Source organism: Podarcis raffonei, chromosome 4, assembly GCF_027172205.1.
Source record: "Podarcis raffonei isolate rPodRaf1 chromosome 4, rPodRaf1.pri, whole genome shotgun sequence".
Taxonomy (NCBI): domain Eukaryota; kingdom Metazoa; phylum Chordata; class Lepidosauria; order Squamata; family Lacertidae; genus Podarcis; species Podarcis raffonei.
In genome coordinates this window covers 78,069,686-78,090,689 of record NC_070605.1, presented here as the reverse complement: position 1 = coordinate 78,090,689, position 21,004 = coordinate 78,069,686, and the positions used below count along the sequence as shown (strand labels likewise).

Sequence of the window (21,004 nt, the reverse complement as noted above, 5' to 3'; positions counted from 1 at the left end):
TTTCCACAAATACCCGTATTTGTTTGATTAAGTCTCGTTGGTATGAAAATATCCCCAGCATGTTTAGAAGATTCAGCCATAGTCTATAATCTTTCTCAGCATAGACAGTAATATTAAATGAAAGAATTAACACACACACACAAGCCCAGAATCTTATCAATCCGAGTCACTGTGGTGTCGTGAAAACTGGGTTAACAACAGGTGAAATTTGAACAGCTTTGCTTGTTAAGAAAATAAGGTACTGAACTAGCCCAAATGAACTGTCAGGTTAAAAAAAACCACATAAATGAGAAACACTGCTTAATAGATACAGTCATAATGCATTCTATTCTTTTATCATGAAACCAGGTGTGAATACAGCCTGATCGTAAGCCTGTGTGTTTACTCAGAAGTAAAACCCAGTGACTTCAATGGGACTACTATGTGCCATTTTTCCGCATACGTCTGCCAAATTGTTATCTGCCCACCAAGGAAAGCTGCTAATGGGTCCTTATGCCCTAGCAAAACAATTTCATGAAACAAGTACGACAACATAGGCTCTAGTTCAAATTTCACCACAAATCTTGGGGCAGCATTTCTTGGTTCAACGTCATAGGAGAATAGGAAGCTGCCATATGATCCATCTTGCACAGACCTCTAATCCATCTTACACAGTATTGTCTACACATTGATTGGCAGCTGCCCTTCAGAGTTTAAGACAAGAGGTGCTCACTGCACTATCTGGAAATGCTGGGGAATTTGAACCTGTGTCCTTCTGTAAAGATAAAGGTAAAGGGACCCCTGACCATTAGGTCCAGTCGTGACCGACTCTGGGGTTGCACGCTCATCTATAGGCCTAGGGAGCTGGCGTTTGTCCGCAGCTTCCGGGTCACGTGGCCAGCATGACTAAGCCGCTTCTGGCAAACCAGAGCAGCGCACGGAAACGCCATTTAGCTTCCTGCTGGAGCAGTACCTATTTATCTACTTACACTTCACCGTGCTTTCGAACTGCTAGGTTGGGAGGAGCTTGGACCGAGCAACGGGAGCTCACCCTGTCGCGGGGATTCGAACCACTGACCTTCTGATCGGCAAGTCCTAGGCTCTGTGGTTTAACCCACAGCGCCACCCGCGTCCCACTGTCCTTCTGTACACAACACAAATACTCTAGCCCTGAGCTATGGCCCTTTCCATGCTTGTGAATGGACAACCAGGAAAATACCAGAACATATTTTATTTCTCAGGTCTACCAAGAACTGCCCCTCTCTCTACAAAGGAAAAACAAGAACAAAAAGTTACCTTCTGCGGCACTGAAGGCCAGGCCCTGCTCATCATACTGTAGGGGTTCTATGTTCTGCTTTTTGGATTGCACAGGTAATTGCTTACGGAATTTTTGCACATAATCATCTTCAATCTCATGGCACGGCATTGCGACCAGTTTTTCTAGCAGCTGAATACACCGTGAATACTGTAGACAATTAAAAAAATATCATTAAGGGGTGGGGGTGCAAGTGTAATTGCATTTGCCAACAACTTCTATTTTTACATGCTTGATCTTTCCAGTTCTGCTCTTATTGATAACTTTTGACAGGATGACACTTCTGCATTTGCATGCTGCTTTCAAAACAACATGCAGATGTATCATTTTCTATGCGAATAAAGATACCTAATCCTTTTTTTTAACCCTAGCAACAAATGAATCCAGAATTCAAAAAAATACAACCAACCTCTTTGTAAGACGGGATTACCACATTAAAATGAAGTTCATCTTAATTTTCAAAGAAATATTTTGCAGGCCTCAAAACAGAATCCAATTCTTTGATGAAGAGTGGCAAGAGGTAAGCTTCCCAACTCATTTCAAACAAGTTGATATGTACATTTAAATGGAAATAATTTTATTTTCCTAAACGCCACTTCTTAGGTGATTATATTTCGTAATACATACAGAAAATGTGTATCTATGCCACTGGCTGTTCAGTCGGGAGTTACTTTAAATGTTTATAATTGTCTTTTTAAACCAAACAATCAAGCTTCTTAAAAATTCAAGAGATACTTGACTTAAAGGGCAACCTCTTGAAATAAATTATCCTTTGCTACTGTGTGCTTCGCTCCCTACATCGTGAACATGTGATTAGAAAGTAAAACGCTGCACTGCTAGTACATGGTCTTGTTATTAAGGCTTATCTGAAGGCCTTGTGGCAACAAGAAATTTAAGAAGCGGCTGTAAGTATAAAGTCTTTCACACACTGGCACACATGTTTGTGTCAATGACGAATGTTGTATTGATGACCACAGATCTTAAATACCTGTTTAGTGCACACAAAAAAGACAGAAATAAAGAACAGAATTAATTGGGGGGGGGGAGAGAAGAGAGCAACAGAGGTGACATAATGAAGATGCAGGTAATTCTTTGTACAGAGTATCTGATCTCTCATCATTGCCTTTTTATTACAAGTAATCCAATTGGCAGACGTAGCAGTATTTGTTTGGCATAAGCCCTCTTCACTTGTCCCTCTCCACACAATTATAATCACATGGAGAGAGCACATGGGGCTGCACCCACTGCCTTTGGGGCCACACCATCCTTGCCCCTTCCTGCTCTCTACATATTTTGGAGAATGTTGTTAAAGAGAAGCCGCCCATAAACACTTCCCACCAAATGGGGAGAGCCTGAGTCGCAACAGGCTTTCCCTTTACAAACATTCCCCCTAAAGCAGCGGTTCTCAAGCTGTGGGTCCCCTATGTTGTTGGACTACAACTCCCATCATCCCTAGCTTAGCAAGGCCAGAGCTCAGGGATGATGGGAGTTGTAGTCCAACAACATCTGGGGACCCACAGGTTGAGAACCGCTGCCCTAAAGTGTGAGCAGTGGGGAAGGCAGGACCAGCAGGGGACCCAACAGTGGGGTCAGGGGTGCAGCCCTGCATGCTCTCTTCACACAACTACCATCACATGAAGACTAACAAATGAAAAGATTATCCTAGGTTCCCCAAAATATTCTGCATGTTACACACACACACACACACACACACACACACACACACACTGTTGGACATTTGTTTAACACCACAACAACATGCAAGGGATTATATAGGGCTAGCACATTACGAGCCATTATTATTTTGTTTCTGCAGTGTTCTTGTTGATTTTATGTTTCTCTTAATAAATAAACTCTTTGTTATGGGGTTCCCTGCTGCACCAACGCTGTGAGAAGTAAAGTGCCTTCCAGGTCTCCAACCTTGAGGTAGTACTGCCAGCAGGGAAGCTCACAGCCTTTAAGCGCTTATCTTGGGATTTAGGAAACCACCCACTTCCTCCCTTCATATTCCCTACTTCCACAAACCTTGAAGACTGTTGCCAGAGTGGCCAGGCTCATGGGAAATAAAGCAGTGAAGTAAAGCGACAAGCCAATCCTCCCCTTTTCCAAATAAGAGTTCATTTAAGGGGAAAAAATAGTGATTAAGAAGAATGCATATTAAAATTAAAACAAGCTTAGGATCTAGCTAGCCTTATACTTTGAGCATGCTAGGAAGTTCAGCTTGCATGCCTGGAATATGCATGACTCTTTGAGATGCTTCAATGAAGCCAAAGAAAATTAAAAGAAACACCTTGGGTGGCAGAAGGTTGGATAGGGAAAGGCCAACCTATGAGGAAGAGAACCGGGACACCAGGAAGCACGTCAAAGATACAGGAAACTTTTGCAGATGGATGCTTGGGACAATTATCATTTTGTTCAAACAGGGGAAGAAGTTAAAACTGGAAGGATCTCCTCTTGGGTTCCTGTCAGGCAGATTTAACTAAAGAGAAGTGCTGCTTTGAGAGAATCCATTCAGTCTCTCACAATTTTAGTGAACAAGTTGTCCAAATGTGGCTTACGTAATTTGTATAGGAATCAATACAGATTCTTCAATATGTGTGTTTATGTGCACGAAAGAGACCAAGAACATGAATAATTCCTGTCTCCAAGGAAAAGATTTTTTCAGAATCCTTAAAGAAAAACCCATGTAGCTGTTCTGTTAAAATACAAGGTTCATTAAATAAAGGAGATTAATTACTCACATCTTGATCTGACAGTTTTTCCACTATCATTTCTTCCAATTCCTCTTTAATCAGCCATCTGCTGCCAATCAGGTTTCTGTTTAAAATATCACATATATTCTCTTTTTAACTAATCATGCAATTAGACTAAGATTGCAAAGGGCCACACATACAGTCACACTTCATTTGGAAATATACTTGTCTTTTACTTTGAAAAAGTGCAAGTTACATTTACAAACTTTCTATTCCCAAAAGCAAAGAGCAGTAGCTCCAGTGTCATAATTTTACTTTATTAACAAGTAATATTTCTAAAGTGGTTGAGAGTTAAAAGTCTGGGCATCAGTTTAGTTTAAAGGCAACTTTCAGCAGCATTCTAATGCGTATGTAAATCAGCTGTACCAGAATGAAATTTAATACACAAGATTTCAAAAAACACAACACAACAGATCGCAAACATAGCAAGAAATAGTATTTCGTCTTCCCCATAACTCTTCCCTTCTATCTAGAGGTAATTTCAGGGTGTGAAGCACTGAAGTAGAAAGGGAATACAAAGTCTTCTGGGATTTCAACACCTTATCTAGATCAGCTCTGGTGCAAGACAGACTGACCAGTTGCCGGCCAATTGCAGAACACTCAGTTCCTGGAGGGATGACGTGCATCAAAAAGAGCTGTGGTAAAACACAGTAGGGGCAGCATAGGATTGGATTAGCCACAATTTGAAAACAAAAATAACTATCTTACTGTCTTGCCATGTGCTGCAGGCAAAAGAGAAACCAGGCATTCTCTGGTGTTGTTTGTTTCATACATCTTGTATATCACCACGCGGTGGACAGCGGAAAGATGAGCACCCCCTGGGCTTGGTGCCGTTCATTTATCAGCTTGTTCCTCTGCCCTTTAGGCTGTTTACTTTCCTTCTGTTCTTCTCATGCTTACTTTTCCTGAACGGTTTTATCTTTTATCCCTCATTCTACCTCTTCGCTTCATTTTTCAAGAAAGGAATTCTGTCTCTTCATGCTAACCTTTCCCTCCAGTTGAAACCTTACCTTTCACCAAGGCTATGTACACACCATACATTTAAAACACCCACTCAAAGGAAAATGATCAAAAAATGGTTGGGAGCTGCAGTTTACCCTGCAAAGAGCTATAGTTTCTGGCACCCGTAACAAGCTACAGCTTTCAGAATTCTTGGGGTTTGCTTTAAATGTATGTGTATGCAGCCCAAGCCTAGTCCTAACAAGGGGTGTTGCTGTTGTTTTTTGGGAGTCTTTTAACCTTCTTGTCAGGGATTTCAACAGCCACTGTTTTTCCAGTGCTCGGCTTCAACTTCCTCCTCCAATTTCATTTTCTTTTGGCCTTCCTAATCCACACCTTGGATAAGTCTTCCTTACACCACCACTCCAAGTAATGTCTCATCCTTTGGTACCAGCTGGTTCTCCTCAGCAAACGATTAGTTTCCTGAAGGTGTCCCAGTGCCAATTCATTCTGACATATCTTGGCTCTGCACACAGTCATTTGGATGACGATCAATCCAAGGCAAAGAGGGAAGGCATACAGAGGAGGCTGTCCTCCATGAGGAAATCATTTCTAAATGTGAAAGCAAAGCAAAGACTGTGGAGAATCTCTTTGGGGGCTGTTACATTCACTACAGCGATACTAGCAAAAGTGACATGTGCTGTTTCAACTCTTATTCAAGGAGGTGAAAGGCAAGTCTCACTGTCAACACTGTGTTTGCTCTTCAATCCTGCTCTAAGTTCTGCTCTTCTTCCAAGATAGGCAATTATTATACTCTTTTCCCACAGACTCTTATCACTCACTGTCTGAGCGATCTCTGCTTTAACTTTGACTCATTCCTAAAATCTTTCACTTCATCCGTCTCCCCCATAGACCACAGAAAAGCTTACATTTAAGAAAGGATAAACACAATAAAGCCAGAGTATCTATCAAGTCTCCACTCCTCAATAGTCTCCTCTGATTACCTCCCAATTCTCACCTATTTCAGACCATTTTGCATTGACACCATCTCCTCCCACCACTGGTCCTGCTAGTTAGGAATGATGGGAGTTGTAATCCAACAACATCTGGGGACCCAATTTGAGAAAGGCTGGCCTAGGCTAATAATACCACATAGCATGACATATCTTGAAAATCTTGTATGAGAACTGCATCTGCATCCCTCATCCCCAACATACTTTCATTATGATCACAAAGAGACAACTTACAACTGGGATTTCTTCTCAGGCGGTAATAATCCTTGAGCACGCATTCGTTCTTGGTGTTCCTCAATATGAAGTAGTTTACCATACAATTCCTAGAATAGGTACATGGGTGAGTTCCACTTAAAACCTTCTGCTGAAAATTTTGGCATCAAATATCACTTAGAAGTTCAACATTAATGTCTCACAATTAATGTAACTAATCTGTAGAAAGGACTCTATTACCTGAAAATGGAAACAATGTACGTGCTTTTGTAGCCCAAGAAAATCCTTAATAAAAACAATAATTTTGTGTCTGTGTGTGTTAGAAGTTCAACCACAAGAATACAGTACCATAACTCCCATATTCTCCCCCCCCGAACTGTGGTACAAAGGGGCATAGCACATACCTAAACTAATTTCAGTTATGACAAACCATTGTGACCAGTGGTTTGTCTGTAGTAATAACCAAAAGAAAAACAATGTAATTCTTCAAACAATCCAGGCTCTTTAGTTGTAGAATCACCCCATTTAAGCCAGAACACAAAAGAATAAAAACATTTATCCGATTACAAGGATATTTATCTGATTACAACTTCCTAAAAAGAGGTTCTGATTGAGCACTCGACAATGGTGTATTTGTCTCTAAACAAACCATAAGTGATAAGCTGATAACAAATCTTGCCTTCCAATTGTGGTTTGTTTGGCGAGAAACAAACCACATGTCCAAGTTGCACATAATGGTAAATCAGCTGTTGGTTTGCTTCCTCCCAGCACAGCAATAGCAAGAGCCGGGGAGTAGCACACTATAAAGCAGTATGCTGCTCGATCATATAAAACCATAGTTTATTGATTTATTTTTAATTATGGTTTAAATTTTAATGTTATATGTAAAACAGGCCTGAGTTTGTGAAAACCAAATCAAGAAAGATTATGTCAACAGGGGCAGGGCTGGCTCACTCACTACATTTCTTGGCTCATAAGAAAATTATTCAGCATTTGGACTCAGCTATACAGCTGCCAATAAAACGTTTTAAGTGTGTTTTAAGTGCAATATAGAATGTGATACTAGATGGCGATGGAAAGCCTTATGAAAAATCCATTGTATTTTTAAAAACACTTTAAAAAAAAGCATTTTCAGAATTTTTTTTATGTGTGTAGATTCCACCTTTGAATCAGGTTCCAGGAACTGATATAATTTCTATTACATTCTTCTCTATGTACCAGCAACTCAGGCAATTCAGGACCTTTGGAAGAGGGTGGGATAAGAGATGGTCTTGCCCATGTTAGAAATACAACACTGCTGACTACCCTTTTAAAATGGAAGCTTGTCACATGAAGCTAGCCAAACCATTAAAAATACAGTGCACACTGGCACATTCATCTCTATTCTTCTCTATAACAATCTGATAGCAGGCTCTGAAAACTTCCTTCAAGCCTATGGGGGAAGATTACAGGTTGCTATGTCCCATTATCCTTGCGAGGTCCTTCATTCTTGAGATTGGTTATGATGCTCTACATGGATGGAAGAAGAGGAAGATGTTGCTTCACTTATTGTGTTAGCTGGAATTATAGTTCGTTCATAAAGCTACATGGCCACTTTTACTCCATTATGATTCTAACCACATGGTGAATTGCTCGTTTCCCATTTGTAGCTATGCAGTGAACAAATGGTTACCTACAACTGTCTTGTAGTTTCGCAGACTGAAACCTTTAGACATTTGCACACCAATATGTTTTTGGAGCCCTTACCAAATAACCTCTCTAGTTTCAGAGTCTTCAGCTTACTATGCCTGGACATTTTCAAGTTTCTCTGTGAATTCAAGGACTGCAAACTTTTAAAAAGAGTCAAGCTGTGCACCAGACTCACAGCCAATGGTGCATGCAATGCAAACACAACCTTGATAACCATGCTGTCTTCCTGAACACTGGTAAAAAAATCCCTTCTCCGGGCCCTGTTATAATGCTGTGTGAATGTGGCTAGGTCATAATTGCCCACAAGATATTGTATAGCTCCTCAAAGGATGGGCATTTTCAGTTCACCTTTGGCTAAATGTATTTCACCACCCTCACTTATTTTTCTCAAATACAGTCTGCATGGGGGGGAAAAAGATAACCTAAAGAGTTTTTATCTACTGACAAGGGTACATTGTGACGTGGAAAGTTTTACTTGCTCATTTCAGATCCCATTTCCTTCATTCCTCAAAACACTCTGGCTGTTCTTAAATTTTATTGATGTGCATAGCTATAAAGGAAGGCATGTGCAAAATTATTTGCAGGATAACAAATCAATGGACAAGATAATGATGCATGCTATCTTGCAATGGTATAAGAATCTGAGAGGCATGTCACTTGGCAAACGTTCACATCTGAAGCATTTCAGAAAGGAATTCTTGCTTCTTCAGAACGGATAGGTGAAGATTTAACTAACAGTTTCCAGAGGCAACAGCAAAGTCATAAATATACATGCCTATATCCCTTACAAATGTGGCCATTATGCAGTAGATTTTATAAGATACTTGTGAGCCATATATATATTGTCATAAAACAGGAGGACTGCATCCTCGATCTTGTCAATTAACAAGACAGACAGTTTTAAACAAAGCTGTTGCTGAATAGTAAGTTAAGAGCAAGCACCAGGCTACTGGATCTTTGAAATATATCTTAAACAAACATAGCAGGTTATCAACATCATCAATACATTTAGACTTAGTTCTCTTGCCCCCAGGCTCAGAAGCACTGGAGAGAGGAAATAGGTGGAGTTCATATGCAACCAATATCTTAAAATGCCAGACACAGATTCTATAAATTGCTGTTAGTTGGAAAACATCCTTCTGGTCTGTTTTTGTATTCTGTTTCTTAATTTGTTACATATAGCTGTACATATACAACATAACATGTTTGGGTTTCCAATGCCATTTTAAACAAGCCAATGATGCAACCTTGTAAAAGATGAATGATATTCTGAAGACTTCTAGTACAGCGGTTCCCAATTGGTGGTTCGCACAAATTTAAGAATTTAAGGGGTTAAGACATTTCAGGATGCAGTTGAATTTGCAACTAAAGAAAACTTTTACGTCCCAAGCCAAAAGCTTTTCAACAAACAGAGAAACAAAGATGAAAATGGGAATAGAAATGCTAAAGTAGTAATAAGCTTTAACATGTAAGCAGCATATGAAATGGAATATACAAGATGGATGGTGGTCAATGTAGATGCTACAAGGAAGCCTATTCATATTGCATCAAGTAAGCTATATAAATGGCAGGGTGGTTGGCTCAACTGAAATAAATAACTGGAATATGACAGTAAAGCAAATGGTAATAGACACATGTAGGCAAAATGTATTTTATAAAAATTTTAAATATTGCAAATTATAAAAGGCTATGAGCACAAGATGCAGTAAAAAAGTGAAATTATTTTACATTTACTTTTTAAAGTGACAGTTTGGCACTTAACAAGTATCTCTCTAATTTCCATTAGCCTATGATTCTCATCTTTAACACCCTTACACATATTTCACATTTCCTGAGCAGAAGATGGGATGAGTCCTGTTTAATGAAATGATTTATATCACTCTTTTTAATGAAGACATCTCTAAACGCCCTGACACGACTTAAGTAAATTTACAAATATTCTACAATGATTGCATTTCTGTTTGTCAAAAGGATTTCGTGTGCAGGAAGATTTTAATCAAGTGGTGAGCACAGCTATTCTTTGAAAAGGCTGTGTGTCTCAGGAAAACCTCACATGCCACTTTCAAAAGGCAAGCAATGGGTAAAAAAAAATAAAAGTTGGGCGCCTTGTAATATTTTTTTTAATTTCTTCATTATGATGGAATGCAACAAAACATCTTGCCCTTGGCTTGCTCTGTTTCAGCCAAAACAAATGCAAATGGCCTGTCAGATGACAGCTGCTTGATAAGGCTCCTCGACAAGACCTGCATGCTTTACTTTTTTCCGTGAAACTTGGGATGAAAGGCAGAAGGCAGGAAGAGAATTAATGTAGCATACAGTCTAAAGGCAATGCTACAACCGTGATTAAGTAGAAAAGCTAAAAGGCACAGATTTTCCACAGCCTCTCTGCGTGCAACCCATCCGTGTAACAAGTTGACAGGCCTAGCGCGTCAGCTCCATCATCCTCTCCGACAGCTAAAACGCAGCGCTGCATCCCTTTTCAGAGAAAATTTGCGTCTGCACCATGAAGCGTTGTACATTATTTCTTAGCACTGCAGGGGGCTCAAGTCCATATGGAACCTTCACAAATATTACCACAGATCAAACCAGCAGCGTTTCGAGGCAGATTTGACATACCTATTTAAATGAACAGTAGGGGTCCTCAGGCTGCCTCAGGCTGTGCAGGAGAAAACCTCTCTGGAAAGCCTACGCTGCAGCTCCATTACTCAGCAAAGACACACTCTACATTTATCATTCATTTCATTTCTGCCAGGGCAAGAAGCTCATTTGCCCAAGGTCAACCAAAAGAAAAAATAATTCCTCTCTTCTCCCTCTACAGAAATAAATGTACCTGACAAGTGGGGATTTTGTCCTTTGGGTGTGTGGAGTACAAACACACACCAGATAATTCTAAAATGCACAGTAAAGCCATGGTGTTTTTTGTTTTTGTTTTTACAGAGGAAGTCCTCTAAATGGTACTGCAACCAGAAGTAGATACCAAGGGAAACAAGAGTTCAACGGCATCACCAGGCTCAAAAGTTATCAATCAGATTACAAAAAATAAAATAAAAATACATTTCTATAACTGTACTTCTGTACACAATTCATTCTACAGTGGACACTTGGGTTGCGAACGTGATCCTTGCGGGAGGCACGTTCGCAACCCACAGCACCATGTCTGCGCAAGCTTGGGTAGCGATTTGGCGCTTCTGCCCATGCGCAAAGCACGATTTAGTGTCTCTGTGCATGCGCGAGCGCCGAAACCCAGAAGCAACCCATTCTGGTACTTCCGCGTTCAGCACGGTGCACAACCCGACAACGCACAACCTGAAGCGTCTGTAACCTGATGTATGACTGTACTAGATTCTTCCACAAAGTCAGCGACTCAAGTTCTACAAATAGACAACATGCATCAAATACTATCAATATGTTGCTTCTGTAGGAAATAGGTTCGGATATTCGGATATTCGGATATTCTTGGACTCCAACTTCCATCAGCTACAACTTGCATGGTCAATGGTCAGGAATGATAGGAAATGTAGTCCTGCTATATCTGAAGTGCACTATATTAGCCACCCACGCTTTAGTGGATTGTTATGTAGGAGTCACTAGAAATCACAGTATGGGCTCAACTAAGAACTGCCATACTGGACTGACCAAAATTCCATCTAATCCAGAAATTCAGCTGTGGCAAGCTAGACAGACATAGTGTTTCTTAACACGGATGTCTGATGCCTAGCGATTACAGTTAATAGGCATGAAGAGATGTTTCCTCCTGTACCTTACTGGGTAGTGTTAGACAATACTTGAACAGACTTTTAATCTACCTACTAATTTTTACAACTGCTGGTAAATTTCACAAAAAAGCCTTTCTGTTAATCCCATGCCCACACTTCAGAGGTGTCATTCTCTTTTGGACCTGGGGAAGGAACTTGTCTGTAAGTTCATAAATGCCTGTTCTTAAAAGAAAAAGAAAAAATCGGCAGCTGCAGACTTTCTTCACCATACTGATGCAGGACAATTATAATAATAATAATAATAAATTTTATTTATATCCCGCCCTCCCCAGCCGAAGCTGGGCTCAGGGCGGCTAACAACAATAAAACAATACAAAAGTACAACACAAACAACACTCTAAAATCATTCATTATAAAATTAATTAAATTCAAGCCACTGGCCACCATTGGGCCAGAGCTCCGCGAAGATTGCATAAAATTTAAGCTAGATTTCTTACAGCTTAGCAAACAAAACAAGTCAGATGGGAAATCAGCTCACTTGTTTAGTGACCACCTAATGTGTGAAGTGAGATGTGCAAAGGCAGCAGAAAAAAGGAAAGAAAGGACAAGCTAAGGACTAGCACAACAACCACAATGATCAGGCATGTGGCTTAGGATTTCTACCACTACCAATGTTCACGTCCTAACACAATGCAGCAGTGGGCAACAGCATGTGGGTAGCTGCCACATTCTCTACCCAGATTTGTACCAGCGCCGAGTCAGTGTCAAAGTGGATTTAGATAACCGAGAGCCACGAAGTACCCATGCTCTATGGAGAGGCTGTTCTTTGTAGCCTCCGAGGAAAAAAATGTAAGAGTGGTTGAGGCTAGTGCTTTACTCATGGCCCCGATTTTAAACAAAGCAATGTGAACTCTAGTGGAACGCACACCAATTCTCATGTTTGAAAGGGTAGGATAGCTGCCAGTCAAAACACAGCACTGGCCTCTTGCAAATTTCCTGTGTGCTCAAATGTCAAGCTATTACAAGGAAATGTAAGTTAAAGCTTCACACATTATCTAATATGGCCGTTGATAAGAAACGTCTAGTCACCTTCTGCAACTTTCCTTTCCTTCACAGCCTGAAATTCACAAATTCTTTTGTAGTGTGACCTGTTTAGTAACTATGGGGGAAACCAAAGCTAATAGTTATTCCTTCCTTTGGTAATGAGTTTGCCCTAAGAAAATTACGACATACATACACATTATGTAATAAGTGACCATTATTTTGGTCCACTAGGAAAAAACCATTAGATTACTTACATGCATTACAGAATAATAGGACTGCTTGCCAGTGTAAAAGAGAAAGTGAAATGGGCGGCCATCTTTGTCCCACTGGATTGCTGAAGGAAAAGGAACAAGGAAGCAAATGTAATGGTAATTACAGAAGTCTAAAAAACAAACTATAGTTTAAACAGGAATAATAAAACCCCATGCAGTGGCCAGAACCCCCTCCCACACTGTTCAGAGAATGCCAGGATATTCTCTGCGGTTAATTTTTTATAAAAAGACAACGTTGGCACCACAATCTCAACTAATAATTTATCCCACTGCTTAACCATGCTAAGGTTATGATCCTGTCTAATATGTGACAGTTCTTCACTCTAAGCTTATTACCTCTCAGCCTGGTCTTACTGGTCACAGAAACTAAGCATTTATAGAAACATTTAGCATATTAAAAAGGCACATACTACCTCAACCTTATCTATCTGCAGCTAAATATGCTTATTTCTATAACATAGCTCAATACTAGCTCCCACTGTTCTAAATAGAACGTGCAACTTCAAGTTGGCATCAGGCACATTTACATAGGGAATTATAGAATTATAGCAAAGCACACACAGAAGAGAAACCAACAAGAATGAACTGGTATGAAAAGTGCAGCTCCAGATTAGATAAAGATATACCAGCATTATAGAGCTGCAACTACGGCAACAGCTCTTTTAAAAACATATACCATTCCCCTCAATCTAAAAAGTCAAGATATTTAAGGACCAAGATTTGTGAACCTTAAGGATAAGATATAAACACTATGATTAGTGACTGCAGAAAGCTTTAATGACCACCTGCAAGGTAAAAAGTTGTGGGATTCCACTGTCCCAATATTACTTTTTCGTTGCGGTCGCCAATAAATTTCACGATCTCTTTGGTCAACTGAGAAATGACCATAGAAGAGCAAAATAACAAATAATGGAATCACACAAATATGGCCTGGGATCCAAAGGGCCTGGCAAATTATTCTGCATACCCAAAGAGGATTGAACTTGTTTTATTATTTTTACTATATCCTCAACCCCCACTGACACACAGCAAGCCACTTCTGAAACAGGTATTCCGAAGCAGTCTGTGATGTGTCAAGGGTATCTTTGCTTCCTAGTGAGGAAACAAACATATAAAAACCCAGTGGGCATGGCAGAATTCCAGATGCACATTTGGTAGCTTTTTGTATCCCAGCTTTCGTGTACATGTGAACATAACAGAAAACAACTTAAGTGGTTTCACATACACAGTCTACCTCCACATACCTCTTTGCTTTGGAAACATTTCTTCAGGATGCTGTTTAAAAATATAATAAAATAGAAAAATGTTAGCACAACTGATACAAAATCTCTCTTTATATCTACAGCACTGAACTGTGTTCTTACCTTCATTACAGGTCTGGCCCTTTTGTCAAACAGACCAGAAGGAAAGAGATAGGCAATAGCTTTCTGAAAGAGAAAAATAAGACTCTGTTTAAAAAAACAACAACCTTTATTGATGATCATAAAATTCATAAATTAGAGCTCCCGTCTCAGGAAATCTAGCACAGAGATGGGTAGACTTCATGTCTGTGGGATCTCTACCCTTTGACTTTCTTTTTACTAGATCTCCAAGGATCACCAAGTTGAGGTAGGTAAAAAATACCAGTGGAGAGCCAGATGGATTGACATACAGTATCTATTAAGAAGCAAGGCCTCTGAGCACATGCTAAGCCCCAGAACAAAACTCACAGTCCTTTCACACACAAATTCACTCCTGATTTCCTCCTAAGCCTTCTTTGTTTCAGCAGTCTTATTTTGGATGGAAAGTACCCTTTGTGTTCTTGCTATTGTTCAATGATTGGGAGACAGAAACCCTTGTCAATCTGCTGCAAATCACTCTGAGGTCTACTGACAGATCATGGTCTCCATTCAGCCAGCCACATAAATTTGCCTATGATTCATCAACTCAGATCATATTAACTGTCAAGGTTAAACTCATACACTACCTTCCTAATTTGGGAACATCTATAATCCAATACCCTCTGTTTGCTTTAGGATGCTGGAGAAGGGAACAGAGTGCCGTTTACCAACAGCCAGCGGGAGTTTGCCAGACAGTCTTATTTTGCTTTGGCCTATGCTTCCAGAGAGAGGAGAAGCCCTATCGTGATCCTTGACATCAGCGGCAACTTCCTCTAAAGCATCAGTACATCATCATCATGTGACTTCTAGCAGGTCAAAATAAGTGGCCCTGATACACTCTTACTGGCTGCTGCCTTTTTTATCATCACCAATTTTATGATTTGCATTGTTGTGAGTTGCAGGGAGGCTATATGCCTGAGTCCTAATTCCTGGATCCAGCAAGGGTTAAAATCTAAGTAAGAATGGGCCATTAAGGTAACAAAGGAAGTGGCTCTGTGCCAGACAGCCCCCTCTCTCAACTCACTGGGAGTCAGAAAGGCAAAGGCCAGGGCTGGAATTTGTGTGTGTGAGCTATAATTAATTATTATTATTATTATTATTATTATTATTATTATTATTATTATTATATTTATTTATTTATTTATACCCCGCCCATCTGGCTGGGTTTCCCCAGCCACTCTGGGCGGCTTCCAACAAAACACTAAAATACAATAACCTATTAAACATTAAAAGCTTCCCTAAACAGGGCTGCCTTTAGATGTCTTCTAAAAGTTTGGTAGTTATTTTTCTCTTTGACATCTGGTGGGAGGGCGTTCCACAGGGCGGGCGCCACTACCGAGAAGGCCCTCTGCCTGGTTCCCTGTAACTTGGCTTCTCGTAGCGAGGGAACCGCCAGAAGGTCCTCGGTTTCTGGACCTCAGTGTCCTGGCAGAACGATGGAGGTGGAGACGCTCCTTCAGGTATACTGGACCGAGGCCGTTTAGGGCTTTAAAGGTCAGCACCAACACTTTGAATTGTGCTCGGAAACGTACTGCAGAAGCTAGAAGCAAGAAGCTTCTAGCTTCTGCAGGCCAGGCAGCTGGGAGAGACAGAACCATGCCTGATTCCTGTTTGAATCAAAGCCTGCAGCTATGAGAGAAGCAAGATCCTCTTGGGGTGTTAATGCTCTGAGTCCCTCCATTATAAGCTTAGGTTGTTTATATGTGTAAATAAACCTTATATCTTAAAGACACCACAGTATCAGCTATCCCTCATTCCAAGGAAACCAAATCCTGGGTAAGCGCCTGAAACCCCGCACCGCTCAGAGATTGGCGTGTATGCTTCTGGAAAGAAGTACCAGATTTCACTGTGTTGTCTCCAGACACCCATCCTTAAATAGGAAAGACATTGTGTTTTCATGGAGGACACACAGAACCAGTGGAGGCTCCAGATGAAGAGTGGGAGGTGGGTTTTGCCAGTGATTTCTATCCACAAACAGTTTAGATCCAACCCATTGAGACCAATTTGTAAGAAAATAGCTCCAACTCTGTGACACCTCAAGTCTGCATAAGGTCTGATGCACACGCATGCATTTTCCCCACTTGGTTCAGGCTGCAGGTGAAAGCGCTTGCAAGTGCTAGCTATTTCCAACTTTTCAGCAAACAAGGAAGTCCGTAATAGCTCTGAGCTCCATGTCAGCAGAGTGCATGAAACTCTGAGTTGGGCTAATGTGTTTACATTGGTGTGCTAGGAAGATATCTAGTATGACATCTTAATAATTTTAAAGCTATCTAATATAGCATACCTGTGCTACAATGTAGCACAGAGGTTACATAAAATTATGTAAAATTCATTATGATACTGAACCTTGAACTGTTGCATAAAGAAATACTAGTGCAAGCAAAATTTGTCTACAATGAGAAGAAAAAGTCTCAAGTCTGCAGTTAATATTTCTCTCTCTGAAGAATTGTGTTGTATTGCTGGTTACATTAACTCAAGGCTATTACACACTGATAATATTTTCTGTGGACACAGATTGGTTTGTCAACGCTATCAACCCACTTAATATGCGTGGAGTGTATAAAGACCTCACCTATTACTTTATTAATACCCTATTGGCATTCCAAACAGAAATTCTGAGAATTCAGCAGCAAACAGAAAGGATTAACTTGATTTTCTGGAATGGTATTTTGATTCTCTTAGTGACTTGATGAATTCCCATTTGTTAGTCAATGGGGATATTGTACATATACAGAGTAGGTGAACATTCATTTGTGAACAAATGGGGATTAATTATAATGACAATAGAAAAGCCCACTGCAAGCCAACGGATATTAAACACCATATAAAATAACATATCAAAAGAATATATTATGGAATACTGGGACCGACTATGTATACTTATTAAGCAGTCTCTTCAGTGCCAGCTTCTGCTTGATGATTCAAACAATAATTTCAGCTACAAGAGCATAAACACTGACTGTTACATATCTGTAATTAAAGTAGAACAGAATATTGCCTGTGTACATGCTAAAGAGGTAGAAAGCGAGGCGAAGGCAATGATGAGCACAAACTATGAGTGCTCTGCACAAGACTTTTCAAGGATCTGCTTCTTTCTTGGTGGCATTCCCACATCGCTGAATGGCAAGAGATCCACTTGGACCCTCACTGAAAATCTGAACTGAAACCAAAAGGCTAAAATGGATTCACATGTGCATGCAATCCCAAGTAAGGAATTTCCAATAAATTTTCTATCAAAAAGATTGACAACAGCAAAACTTTCTGCTGGTTTATCATAGAATGGTAGAGTTAGAAGGGACCAGGAGGATCATCTAGTCCAACCCCCTGCACGGCAGGAATCTTTTGCCCAACATGGGGCTCAAACTCACAACCCTGAGAATAAAATTATCATGCTCAACCTGAGCTAACCTGCAACCTTAAAATCATACTTTTGGGGTGATCTGAGATAGCAAGGAGGACATGTTCATCTAGACTGCAGGCACAGGAAGATCCAGCTGCTAGTGCTGCTCATATCTTTCATGCAAACATATGGCACTCTAAAGGACAACAACCTAAAGGTGACTTACTGTGCAATGCTAGCATAAGAAAACTTGCTCTAGTATGTGCCAACATCAGGACTCAGTGCTATTAGGATGCTGAAATCTTAAGTCAGAACCCTGTTACTGTTCCACAGATCCACGCCTCTTTTCACCTTATTATGGGGCTTCCAATGAAAATTCTAATGTTTTCATTCATGTTGTGTCGTCATGAAGCCCAAGGTGGTATGTACTTAAGCAGTCCAGTCTCTGGTGATGCTTAGCTTCAGCAAAGCTACTGCAATTGGTGCCCTCAGACCACAGCACTTTTTTGTTTTTTTTAAGAAAACTTTTAAATGGCTAAAATCACAGCAGAAAGCCCGATTTCTTGTGGACATCTGTATATATGAAGACCATGCTTTACAAAAGCAGCTCACCACAACCTAACTCCTTAAACTCAGGGCAGCTTCAGATGTGATCTTTGGTGCAATGCAAGATCCTGATGCTGAATGAATAAGAGAGAAACTGTGGCACACAAGTGCAAGTTCAGAAGGTGCTTTGTTTTACAAATGTTGTTCAGTATTAATATGATGAAAATCTTTGGAGGCCCATGTATTTCTCCAAGTGTCTTAGGGTCATGAAAGCGACAAAATACGCTGTGCCAAGATTAGAGGTTGGGACTTCAGTAGCAGACAGGTGTCTCACGTTTTCCAAAAGGTAGCTACTAGAGCAGTGCTGGTGAGCTGACCAATGCATACCATCACTCTACAAATAACACTTTTAAGTCTATTCCTTCTATGAAAAAGAAACAAACTCCTGATGATTCACCTCTCATTTCTTCTCTACCAAAAAGTTCTAATTTATTTTTTAATCGAGACTTTAAAGAAAAGGTGTGGCATTCAACTAAGTTTTACTCAAAGTAATCCCACTGCCGTTAATGTGGCCAGGGCAACCCAGCCAGATGGGTGGAGTATAAGTAATAAAATTATTACTGTTAATGGACCTAACTTAGTCATGTTCAGTAATTTCTCTTATTTTATTACTTTATTTATTTATACCCCCCCCCCTTTTCCTCACATTGGAACTCAAGGCAGCTTATACAAATTGAAACAGCCTATACTGAGTACGGCTTAGTTGACTACCACTCAAATAATTCTGTTCAAACAACTAAAGAAGCTGAAAGAAAGCATCCAGTCCAAATTACAGGTGTCTTGAAAATATTAATTACCAAATGTTTGACGCATATGTATTCAATACTAGTCACAATTTTTTTTAAAAAAATAGTTTGATTCGTATGCAACTATGGCAACACAGTTTTTCAGTTTTGATTAATCTGATTGTTTTTTACTTGTCTGTCTCTTCTTTGGATAAATGTGCAAGCAGCAGCAGAGCTTATCTTAAGTCTGAAGAAGGTGGGCTACAGAATTCTAAATGACCCAATATTATTTTATTGTAAAGTTAGTAATATGTACTCGTCTAATTTGTGTTTGATTTGTTTCATAAAAATGTGTTCCTTTATAATTAATATTTATATTCCAATTTGATATTGGGGTGGGGAGACAGCAGCTTATGCTATGCTGAACATTCAGCTGAAACGGATCTCGAGAAATAGACCTATACATGCCAAATCAAATATGAGCAGAAAAGAAAGATGAATAGGTAGGCTAAAACTGCTGCGGGGGTTATATACTCCCATATTTTCAGGACCCAAATTACACAAAAACGTTACTCTGGATAAACGTTAAGGGTAAAATTAATGTAGACTTTGGTACCCTTTTTTAAGTGAGCTGCAATCACATGTTCTGATGGATCCTGAAGGAAGCAGGAATTACTATAGCCTCACATGAAAAGAAAATAGATACTTTGGCTTCAATAAAATGTTATCAAATGTTATCAAGAGGAAGACACATAATTCGTTTTCAAATACAAACTAGGTATGATGTCTGTTTCCAGGTGATATCATCACATAACTGCATGAACCCCAGTATTTTTATTTAGAACTGGGTATAAAAAATGATGTTATGTTACCAGCCAAATGTATAGCCAATATATAAAAATTTAAAGTATTTTCATGCTTTCTTATAGGAGTCTCTCAACTGATGTTTTATTCTCTTCTGAAATATGACTTTTAGCCAACAGGCTTTACAACATCTCCTCCAACTTTCTTCCAACTCCCTTCAAAACCTCCCCCTTGGTAGATTTGCAGCAAAAAAGGGGGGCAGGGGAGAGACATGTTCTTTTGGAGCAAAGGAAGCTTTCCCTACACCTTTTATTCCTTTTAATAAATATGCTTTACGCAATAAAATTATTCGTCAGAGAGAACTATGCTGCTCTGCCTCTTGGAAAAAGGCATTTGTCAATGAAGTTAGTTTCTTAAAACATTTGTTTTACATTTATGCATTAGACATTAGGTCATTATGCATTAGGTTGTGGGTTCTAGCCCCACAATGGGCGAAAAGGGGATTGGACTAGATGAACCTTATGGCCCCTTCCAACTCTACAGTTCCATGAAATGCTACAGGCAGTCTGCAAATCAGTACAATGCAGACGTTTGGCTTACCCTACCCACAAACTTATTTAGTGCTCACATATACCAACAACTCTCACCTTTCTTTATCAAGCTTTGAACAAGGAAGCAGTCTTCAACAGAGGTCCAAAATAAATAACAGGATGATGTGGCTGCATTTAATGGATTATAAAATATCATTCCAAGTTGGCTTGGGTACTGGTTGGGCTACCTTTTTTTGAATGGTTATATGTTACTATCATCCAACTGTTCAATGCTAAGGTGTGTTTGCACCATACATTAAAAATGAAATCACAAAATAAAAGGATTACATTCTCAACCCAGGGAAAAGCACTAGGTCAGGACTGCAATCTCTATTAATTAGGTATCCCAGCTGGGCAGCGGGTATGCAGCTGTTAACTTGATCAATGACTTACCTAAATGTCATCTCTACTGATTCGCTTATAAATTACCAGCAAGTGAGACTAATGTACAGGTGCTAATTTATTTAAACTGTTCTCTACAGTTCTACATAGCTTTATAAACTGCATCTGGCACCTAATGTTAGCTGTCAGTTGTACTTAGACATGCCTGTCCTAACGACTCTGTTCATTAGAAATGAGCACAAATTATGAAATATTGTGAAAAATGATACATCAAATGGAATGGGC

At 39.8% G+C, this 21,004-nt stretch overlaps 1 protein-coding gene across 2 annotated transcripts in view; it reads right to left on the bottom strand.

Moving 5' to 3' along the window:
* Positions 1 to 21,004, bottom strand: part of MRPS9 (mitochondrial ribosomal protein S9) — a 37,995-nt gene that overhangs the window by 4,793 nt on the left and 12,198 nt on the right. For both annotated transcript variants that reach the window (XM_053384242.1, XM_053384243.1), the window contains exons 3-8: positions 14,298 to 14,360; positions 14,178 to 14,208; positions 12,916 to 12,995; positions 6,234 to 6,322; positions 4,036 to 4,111; positions 1,276 to 1,444 (exon numbers count right to left, since the gene is read on the bottom strand). In XM_053384242.1, coding sequence (XP_053240217.1) covers positions 1,276 to 1,444; positions 4,036 to 4,111; positions 6,234 to 6,322; positions 12,916 to 12,995; positions 14,178 to 14,208; positions 14,298 to 14,360 — 508 coding nt within the window. The remainder of the gene's footprint in view (positions 1 to 1,275; positions 1,445 to 4,035; positions 4,112 to 6,233; positions 6,323 to 12,915; positions 12,996 to 14,177; positions 14,209 to 14,297; positions 14,361 to 21,004) is intronic.